Source organism: Ambystoma mexicanum, chromosome 13 (genome assembly GCF_040938575.1).
Source record: "Ambystoma mexicanum isolate Mex_15411 chromosome 13, UKY_AmexF1_1, whole genome shotgun sequence".
Lineage (NCBI taxonomy): Eukaryota > Metazoa > Chordata > Amphibia > Caudata > Ambystomatidae > Ambystoma > Ambystoma mexicanum.
The window spans coordinates 423,849,329-423,867,714 of record NC_090938.1 but is presented as its reverse complement, the minus strand read 5'-3'; the positions used below and the strand labels follow the sequence as shown (position 1 = coordinate 423,867,714).

Genomic DNA, 18,386 nt, shown 5'->3' with positions numbered 1-18,386 from the left:
ATTGTCATTGGCTGTTTGCAAGCCAATGGCAATCGTGTTGTGATGACTGTGGGTGGGTGATGGGCACATGTGCACCACCGTCTCTGTTCGTTTCACACTTGCAGAGCTCTCAGCCAGGGAGTGGTGAGCCAAGCTTCCTTAGACCCCAGAACAAGATAGCATGCAGCAGCAGAGTAGAGCCACATGCAGAGTGCAGCCTTTCTTTCACTTGTGGACTCTCACCCAGCTGAGGATTCTGAGTCTGAACGGTAAGTGCTGCCCCAATACCCAGTACCACGTGGCTGAACTACTGGTGGTCCATTCATAGACCACTATTAACGCAGCCGCGGTACAATCACAGACATGACCTGCCCAGGGTCCAGTTTTCAATTTCAACATCCTCTGTTCTCCTTCCCCCTTTGACAACAGGGGTCACGATGGTTGGACGGAGAGGGAAACCGAGAGGGGCCAACGATCGAACAAGTAGCCTGGGCTGCTTCACGCTTGAGGGTGAGAAGCCGGCCCAGTCTCACCTGGAAGTAGCTCTTCTTAGGCCTGCTTGATAGCACCCGCGCCAGGTATGGTGAGATATATGGAGGGAAGCAACATTCTGTACTGGTGTGTGTACTTTGTTTAGGGAATCATTTCAGAGGTGTGCAGTGTCTAATAAAGAAAAAACAAGATTACCTTACAGCAGCTGCTTAGGCACAAAGGGTGTTTTTGTTGTTGTTGCAGTTTATTGAAAAATCAGCCATTGTTGCATCTGCCACCCTCAACACATTTGTGGACCTGTCTGTGGTGCTGCCCCTTTAAGGGTTTCAGCACACTGCAGAGTGACATTGCACATCTGCCATGTGCCTTTAAATAAAGGGGGCTTGCCCCAACGGTTATTGCAACCGGGGAGCCCGAACTGAGCTAACGTCTCTGTGTGAGTCTGTAGCGGGTTTGGGGGCTCACGGAACATCGCATGGGGTATGCAGTGCCCCACAACAGTGGCGACGAGTCCGGTAATACACCTGGGCCCAGCAATGAACATAATTTGAATTTTTATGTCAGAACGAGGGGCGGAATCTACACGTTCCATGCCGCGTAGAGGGTGTACAGCACGCGGCAGGCGGACATTTTGTCTCTGAGGCCCAGGATGATCGCGGCACTCCGGAGGGGCCCACGGATGCCATCCAGCCCTAACTGTTGGACATTTGCATACCGGGCAGCTATATCTGCTCACATAAACCTGGATATTTGGGAATTTTTCCATTTCAAGGTAATTTTCACGAGTGAAGGTGAGGTGCTGGGGGGAAGCCTGCTGTTCCCTGTGAATGCGCTAGACCTCCCTGGCTCAATTTTTGGACACCCCTTACTGGATTATGGGCCCATTTACATCGTAGTGGCTGGCTGCTCTGTGACTATACTTCTTCTGCAAAGCCTATGCCCTGATGATTCTGAACTGGTTTGGAAGTCTGAAGATCAAGAAGGCCTGCATTTGTGTGCCCTAGTGTGTGCTGGTGTGGAAGCTTGAAGATTAAAGTGGCCTACTTAGGCCAGTCTGTCTGGGTGAGTTGCGACCTGTGACATCCAAAGGGGTGCTCATGTGCTTAACACATTAGCTCCGGCTAATCAGGACGGAGGACAGCCAGCAGATCAGCAACAGCTTCAAGGCCAGCCTCCACCTGCGCCTCCAGCCATGGCCCAAATGGGGCCCCCTGCAGCACTTCAGCCTATCCCTGAATTCGATTTGTCTGGCCCTCCGTCCAGCCTGGGGCCTAGGTGGAGGTGGTGGATTGATCACCTCGACATGTATTTTAGGGCCACAATGGAAACCAACGATGACAGCAAGTTGGCAAACCTATTGTATATGCCGCAGGGCCTGCAGTGCACAAAATCTTTGACTCCCTCCAACCTGCCCACAACTATTTTCTAGCCTTGCCTAATGCAGACTATGAACGTTTTTTGATGCTCCTCACCCGTCAGAAGGAGGATGAGAGACTGGACACATTCTATTGCTGTATCAGGCGGCTGTCGTTGGCGTGTGCATGGACAACCCTGACGACATGGTCAAGAACCAGCTCATACAAGGGTGTTCGTCAGGAAAGCTGCAGAGACATCTGCTGAGGGAACCTGGGATTCCCTTGCCCCGCATCCTGGAGCTGGGTCGCTGCCAAAAAGTATCGGAGGTATGTGCATCCAGAATGGAAGCAGGTGCACGTCCCATCAAGACGGAGGAGGTCTGTGCGGTGGGGCGTGGCGGCAGAGGTGCCAGGACGCTGGCTGGCAACTTCTGTGACAGGGGCAGAAAGCTGGGGGAGGCATGCCTAAAGTGTGAGTACGACCTGCCTCAGCTCACGGAGTGTCCAGCGGCAGGTGGGACATGCGGTCGGTGCAGCCTGGCTGACCACTACGCCCGGGTATGCAGGGCCTCCCTACCGGTGATGGTGCACAGCGGTCCAGTGTGATCTGGTTTCTTTCGACAGTCTCACACGCCCAATATTGCCCAGGTCGATCAGGGTGAGGAGGGTGCACAACTGAACGAGGAAGAAGAAGAGGCCCTCAAATCCAAGAGTAGACGGCAACCGCAGTGCATTGTTGCAGTTAATGACTCTCCCATTCCTGTGCTAGTGAACACAGGGGCGTCCGGCAATGTGATGACCAGAGAACTCTATGACGCCATGTAGTGCCCCCCGTAGCTCACCGCCACCAGGGCTCGTATCTTCACATTCAGGGCTTCTCAGCCAATTCCCCTGGATGGTCCCTTTGTAGCGGAGGTGGGGCAAGGTGGTTTGAGAATAAAAGCACGCTTCTATGTAACAGCTGTCAGCACCAACATACTGCTGAGCTGTGCTGCAGCGGATGGCCTGGGGATTGTAAGCTTCGCGTATTCAGTATATGTGGAGGACATTCAAACCTCACTAGACAAGTACGCCCAATTATTCCAAGGGATTGGACAGATGGCTAGCGACCCAGTGAGGCTGCACATTGACAAATCGGTGCAGCCCATTGCCCTGAAGCACCGCAGGGTGCCCTTCCACTTGAGGGAGTTGGTGGACAAAGAACTGGACAACCGGGTCAACCTCGATATCATCGAGAAAGTCGATGGCCCGACACCGTGGGTGTCCCCCATTGTGGTTGCCATAAAACCCAAGCAACCTGACTAGGTGATCATCTGTGTAGATATGAGACTCCCCAACAAAGCGATCCGGAGAGAGCGACACATAACACTGACCATAGATGATATTATCACTGAGTTGCAGGGGGCACGTTTCATCTCGTAACTAGATCTCAGGGCCGGGTACCACCACATTGTGTTACGCCCAGAATCCAGGTACATTACAACATTCATGACTCACCAAGCCCTGTACCGGTATAAGAGACTCAGTTTTGGGGTGTCCTTGACAGCTGAGGTTTTTCAAAATAGAATCAGGGGTGCCTTGGCGGACCTTGACAGCGTGTTGAACATCAGTGATGATATTCTTGTGTTAGCAAAATCTGAGGTGGACTATCTATACAAGCTTGCCAAGACATTCGAACAACTGCAGTCGCTGGGTTTGATCCTCCATCGGGAGAAATGTGAATTTCTGAAACCAACCATCGAGTTCTTCAGCTTCATGTTTAAGGAGGGAGGAATATCTCCCGATCCCTGAAAAGTTAAAGACATTAAAGACGCACACCCACCGGAAAATGTATCATAGGTCTGGAGTTTCTTGGGCATGGTGACTTACATTGGGCGTTTTATTAAGAACTTGGCATCCACATCGAAGCCCCTGCGGGCCCTCACCTAGAAAGAGACAGTGTGACAATGGGGACTGGTAGCGCAAGCGGCCTTCGAGGACATTAAGAGTGCCCTCATGTGGAAGATACAATGGCGTTCTTTGATCCCGCCCTCCAGTCGGAGATAACAGTGGATGGCAGCCCGTTCGGCCTAGCGGACGTGTTGACACAGATTGGCCCCGACTCCAGTGTCCACCCAGTGGCGTATGCCAGCAAGGCGCTGTCGGAGACTGAGCAGTGCTACTCCCAGATTGAGCGGGAGGCCCTGGCTGTTCTATGGGGGTGCAGGCACTTCTGCTGTACGTTCTGGGCAGACCAGTGACAGTCATGACCAACCACAAGCCTCTGCTCCCCATCCTGGCCGGGTCATCCTCTAAACCACCGGCGAGGATCGAAAGATGGATGCTTGCGTTGCTTCAATATGGGGTCTCGCTGGTCTACTGTCCTGGATCCAACAATGCGACCGACTATCTGTCTCGCCATCCGAGGGGAGGCATCGATGGCGAGAAGGATGCCTGTGCAGAAGAAGCTGACAACCATGTTCAACTGGTGGTGGAGGCGGCAACACCGAACGCATTACCACTGGAGGACCTGGAGGCTGCGGCAGCCCAGGATGAATGTTTTTGCATCCTAAGAACGGCCATGCAACAGGGATCCTGGAGGAGCATGCTGGGATCGCTGGCAGGGCGCATGCAAGTGACAAAGGTGGCACTCGAGCAGTTGTGGAAAGTGAGGGACGAACTGTCATTCTCTGCAACCAGACTCCTACTGAGGGTTGACCAGATTGTGGTTCCTCAGGCCAAAATCCAAGAGGTCATTGGTCTGGCCCACCAGGGTCATCAAGGGACTGCCAAGACCAAGGCCAGCCTACATCTCAAGGTATGGTTCCTGGAGCTGGAGCTACGAGTTGATGAGTATGTGGCCTTGTGCGTATGGTGCCAGGCAGCGTCCCCCGCACAGAGGGAACCCCCATCGAGGTCATGCCCTGAGGCACACGTCCCCGGGAGGTAGTACATGCTGATTTTGGCTGCACCACACAAGGCACTCACTTCCTGGTGGTGGTGGATGAATACTCCAGGTACCCTGAAGTCGAATTTAACGAGTCAGTGGCGTTTGAGCACGTGGTGGTGGCCATGGAAAAGTTCTTTGCAGCTCATGGATTCCCTAAAACCCTGTGTTAGGACAATGGGGTGCCCTTCCAGGGCTAGCGATTTGCAGCACTGATGGACGATTATGGGGTTCAACACCAGAAAGTCACCCCACTCTGGGTCACGAGGAATGTGAGCTTCTTCAAAAGACTAGGGGAACCCAGGACAGATGTACCCCAGGACCAAGACATTGTGGACGTACCCAACAAGGACGGGGTTGCCGGACCCCTCCCTCGGTCTCCGGTCAGCGTGAGTGCCGCCGGTGGAACTCCTCTACCAGAGGCAAGCAGGAGGTACCCCCCCTGAGGAAAGGGCGAGGGAAACCTGTTCGCCTCAGTGACTATGTTTTGAAACAATAATTTCGAGCGCCCGCAGTGGGGTACGCTAGTTATATGGGGACCGGGGTTGCTGTGATTAAAGGAATTTGAGGCGTACAGTTGTGTGGTTTGCTGTTGGAAGGTTGGTTAACATATTTATTTTGAGTATGATAGTTATTTTGTTTATTCTTTGTCCTCCTGAAAAAGGAGGAGTGTGGTGCTGCCCCTTTAAGGGTTTCGGCACATGCCAGAGTGACGTTGCACTCCGCTGCATGCCTTTAAATAAAGGGGGTATGCCCAAAAGTTCATTGCGACCGAAACTCTTTCTGCATGTGGGTAGATTCCGCTCTATTTTCAGCCAAACTGTCCAAATTAACGCCCTGACAACAATGTGCCTGCACGGCCAATCAAAGTATTTTGCACTGTTATCTGTTGACAAGTCGGCACAGGTTGAAATGAGGTCGCGCTCAATGCAGTTTAGGCTTCAGTTTGCTGTTTGGTGTGCTGTTTTGTGACCCACGCCATTATCAGCAGAGCACCTCTGTATCTGTCTGTGTGTGACTGACTATCCAGTCCAGTCCGCCAGGACTGCACCGGACTGAGACAGTCACCCACACAGACTGTTTTTATGTATTTTCCTTAGTTTGTGATTTTCATACTATGTGCTGTTTCATCGTGGGCATAATTATGCACGTTTGCTAGTGACTCAGCGTTCGTGTTGGCATGGTCAAATCCTAAAACATGATGGTTTAAGGATCAGTAATTCCGAATTGAATACGAAATGTACAGAATTCATCAAACATTAAAAAGAATAAATGGATTACTGACCAATTTTCCTTTTCTCGGAAATAGAGTGCACATAATTGTCATATCGCACTTTTGCCTTCGTTTAGGCATTGCGTGCACCAACCTCAACTAGGTGTGCAGCAGGCGATATTTCTAAAAGCCTGGTCACAAGTCACACCTGTGTCTCTTGAAAGGCTACCAGGGCTGCGGCTGAGTTATTTGCCAGTTTTGGCGAGGTCTCTGAAAGATCAGTAGGGCAGTGCCAGGGGAAGTCACAAGGAGGACCTGCATGGGCTGCATGTCGGAGAGGCCTGTAAGGCTGAAGTAGTGTCTCTGTTTCTGTCTTAGGCCTTCTCCCATCCAATTACTGTTGACCCCCCACCCCTCCCACCAAAACGGGTCCACAGAAGGTATTGAGGTATTGAACCTCGCACCATTTTTTTGCGCGGATAGCAATGTAGATAATAGCAGCGCTATACGTGAATGAGGGCTAGTGGATGGCCCCGGTTGGGCAGGGGGCCGTGGTACCGGTCCGCACGGCACGAGAGAGAACTCAGAGACGGAGGGTGAGGGTCGATGTCGGCTCGTCCCTCGAAGTCTTGCCGGTTGATGATTGTGAAAGGTTGGTGTTTGATGAACATGTCAAACCTGCGCAGATAAAGTATGGTGGGACATTTCCGGCCTCCTTTCTGAATACAAAGAGGCAGGAGTAGAAACCCTGATCTATTTGATGGTGGGCAACACTTTCTATGACCTCCTTTGGCTGGAGTGTTTGATCTTCCTCTGTTTAACTTGATCAGGCCGGTTTGCGGACAGCCTGCAGCGCTCTTTCTGTATTCGATTATTCCCGTGTGAAGAAGGTCTATTTCCAACAATACTTCGCATCGGTCCATCAGCTGTGGCAGTGCTGTGTGCAGGCTGGTAGTAGAGCTTAGTCTTCATGAGCGGTGCTCATAAATCACTTTCTCCCCAACGCAACGGAGCATATCACTATACCGAACCGCTCCTGTAACCCCTGCTGCTGGGTTGCTTGAGTTGGATTGTTTGTTCCCATCTCTCCCTCAACACCCATGCAATGCTCTTTCCGCTCATGTGCCTTTCTTTCTTGGCCCCTGCTTCCAATATGCCTCTCTTTACATCCCCACGTATCACTCTTCTGTGCCTTTTGTATCCCAGTGTGCTCTTTACATAGCCCATTCGTCTCTCTCTCACACCTCTTAGCCGGCACCCTCTCTCTTGCACACACCCCTCACACACATCCTCTTTCTCTTTGGCGTGCACCCTTTTTCCTCTCTCGAATGCTCTCTCGCACTCTTCCTTGCTATCACCCTTTTGCACGCCTTTTCACCAAATTAGTTGGAAAAAGAGTTGCACAAATATTTTGGAAGAAAAGTATAATAATAAATAAACCTGGTATGGTTGCCATAGTCTGGAGGTGGCAGGCATGAAAGTGTCTTAGAGATGCCAGTGGGGAGGAGCAAAGGCATAGGAGCAGATACTGTGCATGATTGGGAAGTGGTGGTGTTCTGGGGTGGGCAACCTAAGATCCACGTTCTGTGAATACATCAAATACTTTGAAAACATGTGCAGACATTACTCCATTTAATTGCAAACGTTGTTTCAATGCACAATCCTCTATATATAATATATATATATATATATATATATATATATATATATATATATATATATATATATATTTTTCTGTGTTGCAAACAATGAAAAATAACTTATTTCAGTAATTGCAATTGTGGGCCTCACAATGGTTTTTTTTTTGAGTCGCATGGCATGCTCAGAATGGGGTACTGAGGAAAGACCTGATCCCAGAGCGAATCGCGCATGCCTGCATTTCTCAGACTTTCTTTGTCTTGTGTCTCGTCCATGCTTAACACCTGCTGACCTATAGGATTCTCTCAAGTTGCGTCCAAAGCACGGCGAGCAGCTTCAGGTGCTGATGTAGGCGTACCGGAACCACCAACATTCATGAGCAGTGTGTCCTTCCAAGGAGCTGACATGTTTTTCCATCTGAGGAAACATCCTCTAGAATAGCTTTGCTTCACTGATGAAGTAGTTGCTTCACTAGACTAATGCTTTTTAGGTCATGTTTGTGTGGGCTGGACAGCAAATTGCACATGTTGGAAGCAATTTTTCTCAAACCCTCCTTGATGTGGGCCGGGCTCCCTCACTATGCTTGCTCGCTTCCAAATTCACCCTGACAAATTCACGCCCCACCACCTTTCAAAGTCACCAGCCACCACTGTTAGTGGCTATTTCTGCTTTGCGGGGGGCCTGTCAGGGGAGTTCCGGCCGCGACTTGCGCATAGGCTTACTTTGCAGGGATAATTCCAAGAATAAGCTGAGCACGCAGAATAATTCATGCACGCAGGCACCAGCAGAGTCATTCTCAGTGTGCAGGCTTTGCAGGATCTATGCACACGTTTCCATGAATATGGCCCCTTGATTCATATGTATGGATAGACGGTATATTTATAATATTTATTACTGATATATATGTGATATATTGAATATGATAAAAGGAAATATGTTAAATGAACATATACAATAATGCAAATATAAATATAAATCTATACTTGTATTGCTTGATGTAGTAATACTTATATGTATGTATTAAATATATTTAGTATATACTATCTCTTGTTTATTATTGATATATTATATTTGTATATACATCTAGTGATTATAAATGTATGCATTATTAATTCATTACATTTATTATATATATATATATATATATATATATATATATATATATATATACATAACATAACCCAAATATACATATTTTATCATTTCTCAAAATAAATACATCTCCACTTGCGATTTCCCATTGTACTTTAATTAATTAATACCAAAAACAAAAATAGGACAAAAACGGGGAGATATAAAAAATGTGAGCCCACACAGTTCATCGCTATCATCAGACTTAGACTCAGCTAGTGATATTGAACATAGAGCAGAGTCTAGAAATGAAACAGAGAATGAAAATATGAAAGAAGTGGTTTCATCAGACATTGACCAAGAGTGTCCTTTTTTGGAAGAGCTTCGTTTACACAAAAAAAGTTAAAGGATAAATTTCGTGAATACAAACACCAATTTAAGGTCCCAGTGAAATACTTTGACAATAGTATCAAGCGGAAGAGAAGAAAAAGAGGAGGACAAAAACGTACAAAGAAATCAACAAGGAATGCAAACAAGATCGAAACTGAGAGGGAATCAAAGGTAGACTTAGTTCTTAACCTTTCAAACTACAAGATAGATGTTGATTTAAACTCAGCGTTGAACAAGGGCCTTTCCTTTAGCCCCTCCAACAAAATGGACTATTTTCAGATGCAATTAGACCTGTATAAATTTTGTAGAAAGTTGAAACTGAAGAAATATTTTGAGGAGAATCCAAAACAAAGAACACAGTTAGAAAAGACAACTACTCCATCAGTACTCTTGGAAGAACTCATAGAGCAGACGGTAGATTTACTAAATCTAGCCGGAGATGAAGAGTATACACTACAAAAATATATAGAGGAACAAGAAATAGACACCTTTCTATCAGAAGAAACACGATTAAAACAAACGTCAAAATGTACACCAAATTTCAACTCAGAAAATGTGATTGACCTGTTTCAAAAAGCTGTGAAAATGGATTTAAGGAAGAACTACTTAGAGAATCGGCACAAAAGAACCAATTTCAATTTAACAAAAAAAGAATGGAACGCAATTAGAGAGCTCTCAAAAAATGAGGAAGTTATTACAAAAATGGCTGATAAAGGAGGAAAATTGGTTCTAATGAATAGACAAGACTAAATAAGGGAAGTATCTAAAAAACTAAATGTGCAAGAAAACTATGAAATATTGGAACACAGCCCATTGAAGCAATTAACAAAAACTTGGAATGAAATGAGTGCAAATTGGCGTGAAATTGGTCTATTAACTGGGGAGGAATGTAGTTATATGAATGTCCAACATCCAATAATGTCTACCATTTACTTCCTCCCTAAAATACACAAACAATACAAAGGATACCCAACTTTCAGACCCATAATCAATGGAATTGTTTCAATCACAGAAAGAATCTCACAATTTATTGACATACACTTACAACCACTAACAATGCAATTGGCGTCCTATATAAGAGATACAAAACATATAATTCAACAGCTGGACTCAATCCCCTTGCAAACAAATTATAATCTGGCAACATTGGACGTTGTATCACTGTATACAAGTATTAACCAAAATCAAGGAATTATTGCATCTGAATATTTCTTAAAAACAAGATCTATTTTGTTTAAGGAGGAGAATAACATGCTTTTGGAAATGTTGAACTTTGCCCTACAGAATAACATCTTTTGCTTTAATAATAAAATCTACAGACAGAAAAAAGGCACTGCGATGGGGTCAAAATTCGCACCGTTGTATGCAAATCTGCTTATGGGCTACTTTGAACTGAAATAATAGAAATCCCACCCATTTCGAGCAGCACTAAATAATGCCGTCAAATTACTTAACTAGCGACACTCAAATGGCCGCTGCGGCGTACGTAATCACGTGATGACGTCATCGCGCACACGGGAGCGCGGACGTGATGACGTCACACGCGAAAAGAGTATTTAAATGCACGAAGGGAGACTGTTAAACGCGTTAGGAAATAAGTGTGAGAGTGACAAGCGGATCATTCAATCAAGGTAAGCTGAGGAAACTTTGATTCCCCCAAAGCTACTTTGAGCAAATTATTTGCTTATTTAGGATGTATCCTAACTAGGTTCTACTTTGTTACCTCCAATTTAAAATATATGTTCTTTTTGCTAAAATAGGGTACAGCACCCAAGGGAAACTTAAAGGTCAGTGGATTTAAATGTGGCTCAACGAGCTCAAAAGACAACACTATTGGTGAGCATCATTTTGACATTTTTTGACATGATTAATTCTTGAAATATGTGTTAGAACATTTGAGCAATGCGTTTTCTGCTTAAATAATTCATTTGTTGAATCAAATACAAAGGTATGAATGGTTTTCTTTTTTCTTTTTCTGTTATAATACAAGTCAAATCTCTCCTGGTGATCCCCTGTAAAAACAAGGGTGAAACACGTGTAGAGAGTGTTAATAAGAGGTTGAGAGTGGAAAACAAGAAGTTAAATTTGGAATAAAAACACGTAATTTTTGAAAAAATAATCTGGTGTGAAGGAAATTTATTTGGCGCTTACCATAACAATTAAAGTACAATGGGAAATCGCAAGTGGAGATGTATTTATTTTGAGAAATTATTTAATTCTACCTATGGCAACCTAGGTTAAGATGCCAAAAATAAATCCCAATACTAAAAATAAGCAAACAAGCAGTAATTCACCAGAAATCAAGTCCTGTAAAGTTTGCAAAAAGTGTGTTTAAAATACATATTTTATCATTCTGTTTTTTTCTTGATTATATGTATTTTTTTATATTTGTGTATTATTTGTTACATGTATGCATTATATGCATTTATTAATATGTGTTACCCTTTTACTGTCTGTTCAATATATGGATATATACATAATTGTGCATCAAAGCCATCCTTTAAAAGAGCCTGTCATTAGGAGGGCAACATTATTTGGTCTTACATATTTTTAGTTACTTTGTGATCATCCTTAAAGCAATGGAACGTATGCTCGCCCCGCCCCCCTCCACCTTAAACACATACAACCTTTTAAGTGCTCAGTGACCATGAATATGTCAGCAGTGTACTACATAAAACCCAATCACACAATATACCATGACAAAACATAGCATACAATTCCCTTGTGAAAGGGAATATAGACCTCAGCTTTAATGGTGGAGGAAACGTGCAGATCCTGATTGGTGAGAGGGGCGAGTCAAAAATCCCAACCTAATCTAATGGTAATCCACCTCACAATTCCCAACCCTTCCCAGTTCTACACAGAAGTCATTATACTAACAGTTTTTGTTTTACTTTCTTTTGAGATGAAATGACACTCTGTGCCTGGGCTGTAATCAATGTTTACTTCTTTGACAGTGTTGATCAAGAGAAACTGTACAGAGAAAGGATGGACGGAACATTCGCTATCTTATGACCAGGTCTGTGAATTGAACGTCAGCTACCCGGATGCAGAGGACAAGGCAAGTAATGACAGCCATAAGTAAAACCCTGTTGTCCTCTCGTGTATCCCGCTACACAAATGTCGTCTGTGGTGTGTGCTAGTGCAAACATCGGGGGAGTGAAATGTGAGCAGAAAATGGAACGATCCCACTGTGTCTGTTTGCAATATGTTTTGGGGGTGTGGAATGTATAGGAGTTCCATTGCTGGCCCTTTTGTGCATTTTTTGGAAGACGAGACAGAAGCGGTGTGAACAGGGAAACAGAGATCAAAAAAGGAAAGGATTTTCGGATACATTTGGGCCTATCACAGAAGAATGTTCTTCCAGTTCCGATGCGGGTGCAAGGTGGATCGACCCTAACTTATAAATGTGTAGACCCCTTTAGGGAATCTATTTCTTGCAATCCTGTGTGCGTTTTTTACTTGTGTGATTGTTTGTGAATGGGGGCCTCTGTGTGTATGAACTTTTATATTGTCTGATAGTGATATGCTACCAGGGGCTGCAAATAATACCCATCACCAGAAGCTGTGCATCATCAGTGTGATGTCAAATATGACCAACTATGGTGATAGCCCATGTAAATACGGATTGCCGGATGTGCTGCGAGGACTGTTCCTCACGTCGTCTGTTCAGCAGTGCATGTAACCTGGTCGCCTTATACACCAATGGGACCAGTGAGCTGCCAGGGATGTGCTGAGAGGACTGTTCCTCACGTCGTCTGTCCAGCAGAGTATGTAACCTGGTCACCTTGTACACCAATGGGACCAGTGAGCTGCCTGCGGATGTGCTGAGAGCACTGTTCCTCATGTCGTCTGTCCAGCAGAGAATGTAACCTGGTCACCTTATACACCAATGGGACCAGTGAGCCGCCTGCGGATGTGATGAAAGGACTGTTCCTCACGTCGTCTGTCCAGCAGAGAATGTAACCTGGTCACCTTGTACACAAATGGGACCAGTGAGCCGCCTGCGGATGTGCTGAGAGGACTGTTCCTCACGTCGTCTGTCCAGCAGAGAATGTAACCTGGTCACCTTGTACACCAATGGGACCAGTGAGCTGCCTGCGGATGTGCTGAGAGGACTGTTCCTCACGTCGTCTGTCCAGCAGAGAATGTAACCTGGTCGCCTTATACACCAATGGGACCAGTGAGCTGCCTGCGGATGTGCTGAGAGGACTGTTCCTCACGTCGTCTGTCCAGCAGTGAATGTAACCTGGTCGCCTTATGCACCAATGGGACCAGTGAGCTGCCTGCGGATGTGCTGAGAGGACTGTTCCTCACGTCGTCTGTCCAGCAGAGTATGCAGCCTGGTCACCTTGTACACCAATGGGACCAGTGAGCTGCCTGCGGATGTGCTGAGAGGACTGTTCCTCACGTCATCTGTCCAGCAGAGAATGTAACCTGGTCACCTTATACACCAATGGGACCAGTGAGCTGCCTGCGGATGTGCTGAGAGGACTGTTCCTCACGTCATCTGTCCAGCAGAGATTGTAACCTGGTCACCTTATACACCAATGGGACCAGTGAGCTGCCTGCGGATGTGCTGAGAGGACTGTTCCTCACGTCATCTGTCCAGCAGAGAATGTAACCTGGTCACCTTATACACCAATGGGACAAGTGAGCTGCCTGCGGATGTGCTGAGAGGACTGTTCCTCACGTCATCTGTCCAGCAGAGAATGTAACCTGGTCACCTTATGCACCAATGGGACCAGTGAGCTGCCTGCAGATGTGCTGAGAGGACTGTTCCTCACGTCATCTGTCCAGCAGAGAATGCAACCTGGTCACCTTATGCACCAATGGGACCAGTGGGATGCCTGCGTATGTGCTGAGAGGACTGTTCCTCACGTCATCTGTCTAGCAGAGAATGCAACCTGGTCACCTTATGCACCAATGGGACCAGTGAGCTGCATGCGGATGTGCTGAGAGGACTGTTCCTCACGTCGTCTGTTCAGCAGAGAATGCAACCTGGTCACCTTATGCACCAATGGGACCAGTGAGCTGCCTGCGGATGTGCTGAGAGGACTGTTCCTCATGTCGTCTGTCCAGCAGAGAATGTAACCTGGTCACCTTATGCACCAATGGGACCAGTGAGCTGCCTGCGGATGTGCTGAGAGGACTGTTCCTCACGTCGTTTGTCCAGCAGAGAATGTAACCTGGTCACCTTTTGCACCAATGGGACCAGTGAGCTGCCTGCGGATGTGCTGAGAGGACTGTTCCTCACGTCGTCTGTCCAGCAGAGAATGTAACCTTGTCACCTTATGCACCAATGGGACCAGTGAGCTGCCTGCGGATGTGCTGAGAGGACTGTTCCTCACATCGTCTATCCAGCAGAGAATGTAACCTGGTCACCCTATACACCAATGGGACCAGTGAGCTGCCTGCGGATGTGCTGAGAGGACTGTTCCTCACGTCATCTGTCCAGCAGAGAATGTAACCTGGTCACCTTATGCACCAATGGGACCAGTGAGCTGCCTGCGGATGTGCTGAGAGGACTGTTCCTCACGTCGTCTGTCCAGCAGAGAATGTATCCTGGTCACCTCATGCACCAATGGGACCAGTGAGCTGCCTTTCGGATGTGCTGAGAGGACTGTTCCTCACGTCGTCTGTCGTAACCTGGTCACCTCATGCACCAATGGGACCAGTGAGCTGCCTGCGGATGTGTTGAAAGGACTGTTCCTCACGTCATCTGTCCAGCAGAGAATGTAACCTGGTCGCCTCATGCACCAATGGGACCAGTGAGCTGCCTGCGGATGTGCTGAGAGGACTGTTCCTCACGTCGTCTGTCCAGCAGTGAATGTAACCTGGTCGCCTTATGCACCAATGGGACCAGTAAGCTGCCTGCGGATGTGCTGAGAGGACTGTTCCTCACGTCGTCTGTCCAGCAGTGAATGTAACCTGGTCGCCTTGTACACCAATGGGACCAGTGAGCTGCCTGCGGATGTGCTGAGAGGACTGTTCCTCACGTCGTCTGTCCAGCAGAGAATGTAACCTGGTCGCCTTGTACACCAATGGGACCAGTGAGCCGCCTGCGGATGTGATGAGAGGACTGTTCCTCACGTCGTCTGTCCAGCAGAGAATATAACCTGGTCACCTTATACACCAATGGGACCAGTGAGCCGCCTGAGGATGTGCTGAGAGGACTGTTCCTCACGTCGTCTGTCCAGCAGAGAATGTAACCTGGTCACCTTATGCACCAATGGGACCAGTGAGCTGCCTGCGGATGTGCTGAGAGGACTGTTCCTCACGTCGTCTGTCCAGCAGTGAATGTAACCTGGTTGCCTTATGCACCAATGGGACCAGTGAGCTGCCTGCGGATGTGCTGAGAGGACTGTTCCTCACGTCGTCTGTCCAGCAGAGAATGTAACCTGGTCACCTTATGCACCAATGGGACCAGTGAGCTGCCTGCGGATGTGCTGAGAGGACTGTTCCTCACGTCGTCTGTCCAGCAGAGAATGTAACCTGGTCACCTTATGCACCAATGGGACCAGTGAGCTGCCTGCGGATGTGCTGAGAGGACTGTTCCTCACGTCGTCTGTCCAGCAGAGAATGTAACCTGGTCACCTTATGCACCAATGGGACCAGTGAGCTGCCTGCAGATGAGCTGAGAGCACTGTTCCTCACGTCGTCTGTCCAGCAGAGAATGTAACCTGATCACCTTATGCACCAATGGGACCAGTGAGCTGCCTGCAGATGTGCTGAGAGGACTGTTCCTCACGTCGTCTGTCCAGCAGAGAATGTAACCTGGTCACCCTATACACCAATGGGACCAGTGAGCTGCCTGCGGATGTGGTGAGAGGACTGTTCCTCACGTCGTCTGTCCAGCAGAGAATGTAACCTGGTCACCTTATACACCAATGGGACCAGTGAGCTGCCTGCAGATGTGCTGAGAGGACTGTTCCTCACGTCGTCTGTCCAGCAGAGAATGTATCCTGGTCACCTCATGCACCAATGGGACCAGTGAGCTGCCTCTTGGATGTGCTGAGAGGACTGTTCCTCACGTCGTCTGTCGTAACCTTGTCACCTCATGCACCAATGGGACCAGTGAGCTGCCTGAGGATGTGCTGAAAAGACTGTTCCTCACGTCATCTGTCCAGCAGAGAATGTAACCTGGTCACCTCATGCACCAATGGGACCAGTGAGCTGCCTGCCGATGTGCTGAGAGGACTGTTCCTCACGTCGTCTGTCCAGCAGAGAATGTAACCTGGTCGCCTCATGCACCAATGGGACGAGTGAGCTGCCTGCGGATGTGCTGAGAGGACTGTTCCTCACGTCGCCTGTCCAGCAGTGAATGTAACCTGGTCGCCTTATGCACCAATGGGACCAGTGAGCTGCCTGCGGATGTGCTGAGAGGACTGTTCCTCACGTCGTCTGTCCAGCAGAGAATGTAACCTGGTCACCTTGTACACCAATGGGAACAGTGAGCTGCCTGCGGATGTGCTGATAGGACTGTTCCTCACGTCGTCTGTCCAGCAGAGAATGTAACCTGGTCACCTTGTACACCAATGGGACCAGTGAGCCGCCTGCGGATGTGATGAGAGGACTGTTCCTCACGTCGTCTGTCCAGCAGAGAATGTAACCTGGTCACCTTGTGCACCAATGGGACCAGTGAGCTGCCTGCGGATGTGCTGAGAGGACTGTTCCTCACGTCGTCTGTCCAGCAGAGAATGTAACCTGGTCACCTTGTACACCAATGGGACCAGTGAGCTGCCTGCGGATGTGCTGAGAGGACTGTTCCTCACGTCGTCTGTCCAGCAGAGAATGTAACCTGGTCACCTTGTACACCAATGGGACCAGTGAGCCGCCTGCGGATGTGATGAGAGGACTGTTCCTCACGTCATCTGTCCAGCAGAGAATGTAACCTGGTCACCATATGCACCAATGGGACCAGTGAGCCGCCTGCGGATGTGCTGAGAGGACTGTTCCTCACGTCATCTGTCCAGCAGAGAATGTAACCTGGTCACCTTATGCACCAATGGGACCAGTGAGCCGCCTGCGGATGTGCTGAGAGGACTGTTCCTCACGTCGTCTGTCCAGCAGAGAATGTAACCTGGTCACCTTATGCACCAATGGGACCAGTGAGCTGCCTGCGGATGTGCTGAGAGGACTGTTCCTCACGTCGTCTGTCCAGCAGAGAATGTAACCTGGTCACCTTGTACACCAATGGGACCAGTGAGCTGCCTGCGGATGTGCTGAGAGGACTGTTCCTCACGTCGTCTGTCCAGCAGAGAATGTAACCTGGTCACCTTGTACACCAATGGGACCAGTGAGCCGCCTGCGGATGTGATGAGAGGACTGTTCCTCACGTCATCTGTCCAGCAGAGAATGTAACCTGGTCACCATATGCACCAATGGGACCAGTGAGCCGCCTGCGGATGTGCTGAGAGGACTGTTCCTCACGTCATCTGTCCAGCAGAGAATGTAACCTGGTCACCTTATGCACCAATGGGACCAGTGAGCCGCCTGCGGATGTGCTGAGAGGACTGTTCCTCACATCGTCTGTCCAGCAGAAAATGTAACCTGGTCACCTTATACACCAATGGGACCAGTGAGCTGCCTGCAGATGTGCTGAGAGGACTGTTCCTCACGTCGTCTGTCCAGCAGAGAATGTATCCTGGTCAACTTGTGCACCAATGGGACCAGTGAGCTGCCTGCGGATGTGCTGAGAGGACTGTTCCTCACGTCGTCTGTCCAGCAGAGAATGTATCCTGGTCACCTCATGCACCAATGGGACCAGTGAGCTGCCTTTCGGATGTGCTGAGAGGACTGTTCCTCACGTCGTCTGTCGTAACCTGGTCACCTCATGCACCAATGGGACCAGTGAGCTGCCTGCGGATGTGTTGAAAGGACTGCTCCTCACGTCATCTGTCCAGCAGAGAATGTAACCTGGTCGCCTCATGCACCAATGGGACCAGTGAGCTGCCTGCGGATGTGCTGAGAGGACTGTTCCTCACGTCGTCTGTCCAGCAGTGAATGTAACCTGGTCGCCTTATGCACCAATGGGACCAGTGAGCTGCCTGCGGATGTGCTGAGAGGACTGTTCCTCACGTCGTCTGTCCAGCAGAAAATGTAACCTGGTCACCTTATACACCAATGGGACCAGTGAGCTGCCTGCAGATGTGCTGAGAGGACTGTTCCTCACGTCGTCTGTCCAGCAGAGAATGTAACCTGGTCACCTTATACACCAATGGGACCAGTGAGCTGCCTGCAGATGTGCTGAGAGGACTGTTCCTCACGTCGTCTGTCCAGCAGAGAATGTATCCTGGTCACCTTGTGCACCAATGGGACC

At 48.4% G+C, this 18,386-nt stretch overlaps 1 protein-coding gene across 3 annotated transcripts in view; it reads left to right on the top strand.

The window, feature by feature from the left end:
• LOC138521298 (vasoactive intestinal polypeptide receptor 1-like) overlaps positions 1 to 18,386 on the top strand; it is a 1,228,255-nt gene that overhangs the window by 985,758 nt on the left and 224,111 nt on the right. For 2 of the 3 annotated variants that reach the window (XR_011283008.1, XM_069634032.1), the window contains exon 4: positions 12,022 to 12,125. Coding sequence is in view for 2 of the 3 variants with exons in the window: in XM_069634032.1 (XP_069490133.1) it covers positions 12,022 to 12,125 (104 nt within the window). In the remaining variant the exon portion in view is untranslated. Of the gene's footprint in view, positions 1 to 12,021; positions 12,130 to 18,386 lie in introns of all 3 variants that reach the window. The other variant, XM_069634033.1, reaches the window with a different exon arrangement.